Source organism: Momordica charantia, assembly GCF_013281855.1.
Source record: "Momordica charantia cultivar OHB3-1 chromosome 4 unlocalized genomic scaffold, Mcharantia_2.0 BLBB01000004.1, whole genome shotgun sequence".
Taxonomy (NCBI): Eukaryota; Viridiplantae; Streptophyta; class Magnoliopsida; order Cucurbitales; family Cucurbitaceae; genus Momordica; species Momordica charantia.
Genome location: NW_028275162.1, coordinates 2,566,867 through 2,572,866, shown reverse-complemented (window position 1 = coordinate 2,572,866; position 6,000 = coordinate 2,566,867). Strand labels below are relative to the sequence as shown.

Genomic DNA, 6,000 nt, shown 5'->3' with positions numbered 1-6,000 from the left:
CTATAATAATTTTTTATATGTATATGAAAAGTCGAAGAGATATCATATTCATATCAACTTTTATGTTGTATTTTTTTTTCCAAAAGAAAAGAAAGTTTTATGTTGTGTCACACAACTATTGATTAATAAATTTGATAATTAAAATTTATTTTAAAATAATAATACATAGGCTTGATAATTGTAGAAAGTTGACTAAAAACAAAAAATACGACTAACAATATTCCCCAAGATTTTCTTTTTTTTTTAATTGAATAATGCTGTGAAATGAATACTATAATAGATTTCTTCATTGATTTTTAAGTTCCATGAGGTCAAATTCGACGATTTCAACAGCCATTCATTTTCAATCCTTTGTTCTTGAACCAAAATTAAAGATAATAATAATAAATTGGGCGAATTTAAATAGAGCAATAATGTTGGAGGCTATAATGGTAATAAATAAATAACAATGAAGGAACCCATATTTATATAATAATAACATTATACTTGCTATCAATGATAATCTCTTCAATTTAATTGTTGTGTGTCTATTTTGAACTTTAAAAAGCTTCAAATGGATGGAATAAGAGAAGGAAAAAAAATTTAAAAAAAAATTTATCACTTCTCTCTAATTACAAACGAGCATATAGCTTCACTCTTTTTTCCCCTTTCTTTTAGAGATACCATTCAAGTTTTTACTAACTTCAGAAAAATAAGAACAGATTGCCTTCAAAGATCAATCAAACTTGACAATCCAGTGTAAATTGTAACAATCAGAACCTGTCCTAATTCTCATCATCCACAGCCTAAGTAGTATTTAATTACATATTACCCAAAAAGTTAACAAACTTCATTCTAACATCTATGAGAACCATAAAAATGAAGAAATAAGGGTGTGATAAGAGAATCAGAACCACCCAAATTTATCTCAACCTGGGTGGTGTTTCACTAGCATGGATTCCATTTTTCTTCATGTGAAGTGGAGAGTTGTGGTGAAGAGGCTGATGAGCATTTCGATTTGACGCCACACGGGTCGCACGGTTTCTAGGCTCGGTTGGTTTCTCGTTAGTGGCTTCGATCTGTTCCAATGTCTCAACGACCTCTTTCATTGATGGTCGGTTTCTCTGTTCGTGTTCGATGCATTGGAGAGCTAGCTGAGCCACTTGGAATGCAGATCTGGATGGATATTTTCCTTCCAAGCGAAAGTCCATCACATTTTTCAGCCTCCTCCTCTCTGATAAGTATGGTTTTATCCAATCCAGCAGGTTTTCTTGCCCGGTTGGACGATTTTCATCAAGCGCACGTAAACCGGTCAGCATCTCGATCAGTACGACTCCAAAACCATAGACATCACTCTTCACGTACAGATGTCCTGTATTATAAACGCGGTCATAAACATCAGCTCACAAATCTCTCAGTGATAACAGACTCCAGTTTCTTAACACAGTTAATTTTGAAAGGTTTTTATTCTACCTGTGGTAACATACTCCGGGGCAGCATAACCATGAGTGCCCATAACACGAGTTGTCAAATGAGATTTACTTTCTGATGGACCCAATTTAGCCAAGCCGAAGTCAGACAGCTTTGCTGTATATGACTGCAGTTAAAGGTAGATTCGGATTACGACAAATACTATAAGGAGAGAAGATACCGAAAGCCTTCCTTTCGCAGAAAAGAAACAGTGATATGAGAAAGGTTGTCAAAGAAAGATTGAGATGAGTAAATATAACTTTACCCCGTCAAGCAGAATATTAGAAGCCTTGAAATCTCTATAAATTACTTGCTCGTCTGATGTGTGCAAGAAGGCCAGACCTCGGGCAGCACCTATGGCGACCTTAAGCCGAGTATCCCACTGTAGCGGTGTAACTGCCGATCCCCCTGCATTTCACAGTAAGGTTATTTACAGTTTACAGTAAACTATGAATCATCTCTCTGTTGGTGAGAACAAAGAGAAGAAACTAGCAATTAAGTGAAAGAAACATCATAGTATAGTATAATATCATCCAATTAGTTTTCTTACTTCCAAATAGATGGTTCTCTAAGCTTCCTTTTTGCATGAACTCATAGGCGAGGAGGAACTGATGATCCTCCCAACAGTAACCCAACAGCTTCACTAGATTTGGGTGAGAGAGTCTTCCCAAGAAGCCCACTTCTGACTGCACAACCAACCAGACAAGGTTATTATATGTATATTTTTCAAAAAGTCTTGAGAATTAGTTTAAATATTTGATCTGATTTATGGGAGTTGCCAGAGGTAGATATTGTATATATTAATACAAACAAGGAAAACAGAAAATCATAGAAGTTACACAGTGAGGAAGTTATATAGTCTCATACTCAAAGCGATTCACTCTAAAGTCAGCAATTATGGAAGCTTAATCTGCCTACTTCTTAACTGATCTATGCTAGTTGCCACTGCCAAAGGTTAGCAGTATTTCAATGACAGAAACATGAATGATGGAAATCACATTAAGGTCGTGTTCTTTTTTTTTTTTTTTTGTGGAAGGATGTAAACAAACTGTCCTCAGTTTTTTAATACAAAAAATCCATTAAGAATGGTGCTTTTTTATTAAAAATTTGTCGTTTGCAGTTGAGTTGTTCTCAAAATCGTCTTCAAACTTGAAAGGAAAAAAAAACCTTAAGAACAAGCAAAAACAGAACCATGAACTGAGGGAAGAAGTGTTCAGTAACTGGTGAACAATGAAGGAACCATTTTCAAGTGCAGGTCTAAAGAACTGTTCCGCCAAAAATACACTCAAACTAAAGTAATTCACAATTGATTCACGTAATCCTCTACCCAAAGTGATTCTCTCTGGAGTGAATAATAATTGCTTCTTTCGGTTTTTTCTTTTTGATAACCATGGTATCAGTGCTCACTTCTTGTATTATGCTCTCGGTTCACTCCAATAATTCTTAGGGAGACTTTGCTCACGTTAAGGCAAATTATTAAGTTTTCGGCCTAAGAACTTGAACTAGGACGCAGACTGAACAATTTTTGAACAGATATTTTTCTCGGTCTTTTGTTCAAGAAAATCTCAGAGAAGAGAAGAGAGTTTTCTTCTCTATAACAATATAATACCTGCCACTCCTCAATTCCTTGCATGCTATCAGATTTCAACTTTTTGACCGCAATAACCATCGGATTCCCCCTTTTTCCATAGCCCTTCTCCTCAAGCCAACCTTTGTAAACCTTCCCAAAACCTCCCTCGCCAAGCAATGCCTCAGGTCTGAAGTTTTTGGTTGCAGCTTTGAGCTCTGCCAAGCTATACTCCTTCAAGTTCGGAGAGGGCAAAATCTGGCCATTTGGATAAGCTTCGTCTCCACTCGCTGCTGAGAACAGACTGTTCCTCGAGATGTTGCTGACTGTTGAGGATGTTGTCTGACTAGTTGTCTGAGATACCACTGTTTATGGCCACAAATTTGAGTCGTAAATTTTTCCAAGTTATAAACAAAGATATCACTATTTGCAATCAGCTTTTGGATGAAAATCCAATTGAAAAACAAACCAAACACGCAAAAATTAGAAAACTCCCAAGCAGATTAAACAAACACAAAGGAACAGATTGGTAAACAGTCCCAGAAAATATCTCCTGCTCAAAGATTGATAAACAGTACTAAAAAAGATCCCATCAAAGAACTTCAAAGTCAGGAGGGGAAAATTATTTGGGCATAAATAGCACAAACTTAAGAACACAGAAAATTAGAGTAACAAAATAATTACCTGAACTAAGATTTCCAGTGGTATTTGGGGTATGATTTTGAACTTGAGAACCCCAACAAATCCCCATGAATTATCGCTCTCTCTTTCTCTTCCTGTTGGATACAAGAGGAAGGAAGAAGAAGAAGAAGAAGATAAGGAGAGCCCTTATGAAGTAAAATAAAAAGCAATCCAAACTTCTCAGTCAACTACTTCATCTTTTCCCGTCCCGTATAAGCCTGGACCAATCAATTCAGAAATCCCCCAAACAGTTTCACAAAATCGAGGGCAAATACCTAAGCGATTGCATAAACTGCGGTGAAAAGAGCAGAAGAGGGGAAAAATAGAGGCGATTTACCAGGAAGACCGAGTCGCTGAAATTGAAAGGTGGTGGGGGCTGTAGAAGATGACAAGAGACTGGAAATCTGTCTGGTTGTTCAAAGTCAACTGCCGTGCATGATGGTTGTTTGGATTCAATCTGACTACGTGCAAAATTGAATTCAAAGATAATGAAAAGGAATTGAGAAATAAAGATATATGAATGTTACTTCTTCTGTGGTGGGGTCGAGAAATTATGGCGTCGCCATTTTCCGCCATTGGAGGCCACGCCAACTGGAGCTCGCTTTTAACTGCCAGAAGACGAAAGCAAATTCGGCTGAGTGATTTATAACTTTAAAAATCTAAAAAAAAAAAAAAAAGTTTTAAATTATAAATTAAAAATGTGTAATAGTTTTTTGAATTTTTGTATTTAACAGGTCTTAGAATTATGCTCGTGTTAACTTAGTCCCTAAATTTTCAATTTTGTACTTAATGATCCTTGAATTTTTCACATTTATTATACATGAAGTTAAAAGTTCAAAAATTTTATTAGACAAATTTAAAGTGTAGGATCATTGTTTTAAAAATGTTGAATAGGTCATAGACCAATTATACACAAAACCGAAAAGTTTGTAGACCTATTAAACACTGTAAAACCATGTTTACTTAGCACGAATCATAATGAGCATGAATTGGAATGAAAATCAATCGGAATATAAATGTTATTTCTGTTTTTTACCATAACTTTGTTGGAATTGAAATAAGAATTCATTTGATGTTTTTACTAAAATTGTCTTGAATCGAAATTAGAATCAGATATATAAAAATTATTAGTATACTTTTATCTTTTTTCAAACTAATTACAAATACATGGGTGTGTTAATCTCTTTTTAATTACAATAATAATTAATTTTATTATTATATTATTGAAAGTTTATGAACAACGAATTAGATTATCCAACTTGAACTTAACTAAATGGTAATTGACACCTGTCTCGTGACCAAAAGGTCATGAATTGGAATCGCACACCTCAGTTATTTACCAAAAAAATAAATACATTATATTAAACATCAAATTTAACTAAAATAATAACAATAAAATTCAAATTCATATGTATTTTTTCCTTTTCATCTTACACTAAATTTAATTTTCATCGCTGCCAAAACGAACATAGTTCAGTAGTAATTGACATATTTTCCAATCAAGAGATTGTGAGTTCGATCACTCCGATATGTTTTACTCAACAAAAACAAATTTCAATTTTCATCCATTTGTTGGGGGGAAGCATCTGGACAAATAATATTCTACTCACATAATTTTATCAATAAAAAAATAAATTTTCATTCTAATTGTTCTCTCCATTTATTTTTATTTATTATTTCATTTTTTTAAACTTGGGACTGAATAAATAAATAGTTTAGTATGGCTACCATACATCCGTATGTCAATTGGGTCTACAAAGAAACCGACCTGATGGAACATAACCACGTTAAAAATTTAATCATTCCTCTATATATATATATTTATATATATATTAAATGACAAATAAATTATTAATATAAAAATTTGTTAGACAGATTATTGAAATGTCTAATTATTCTAATATAACCATTTGATTTTTTTAAAATAATATTTGTCAACTATTTGTTTAATTATTTTGTTCATTAAAGTAATTTATATTTAATGATTAAAATTGCCTCAAAATGTCCTTCAAAGTTTGAAAATAAAAAATCAAATTATATGATGATTGACATTATAACCATTGTAATTTTTTTTTTTTTTGGTAGAATAATTTTTGTCAACCATTTTGTGTTTACTTTTTTTTCCTTCGCTCTTAAAGTTGTCTAAAACTTTTTTAATTTTATTTTAGTCCTTTCAATTTAATTTCACGCCATAATTAACAAATTATTTAATGAAATAGTAACAACTAATTATACATTTCTTTCGGACATTTGAATTTCGAGTACTTAAACTTCTAAAAATATAAAACATAAACACAAAGTTA

The 6,000-nt window shown here is 32.9% G+C and overlaps 1 protein-coding gene across 1 annotated transcript; it reads right to left on the bottom strand.

Moving 5' to 3' along the window:
* Positions 1 to 682: 682 nt before the first annotated feature.
* KIN3 (Protein kinase superfamily protein) lies at positions 683 to 4,243 on the bottom strand. The gene is made up of 7 exons (XM_022280496.2): positions 4,035 to 4,243; positions 3,701 to 3,792; positions 3,059 to 3,381; positions 2,000 to 2,135; positions 1,715 to 1,857; positions 1,453 to 1,576; positions 683 to 1,351 (listed from the first exon to the last, which is right to left on the bottom strand). The coding sequence occupies exons 2-7, from the start codon at positions 3,765 to 3,767 to the stop codon at positions 903 to 905; spliced, it is 1,242 nt and encodes a 413-aa protein (XP_022136188.1). The 5' UTR covers positions 3,768 to 3,792; positions 4,035 to 4,243; the 3' UTR covers positions 683 to 902.
* Positions 4,244 to 6,000: the final 1,757 nt, after the last annotated feature.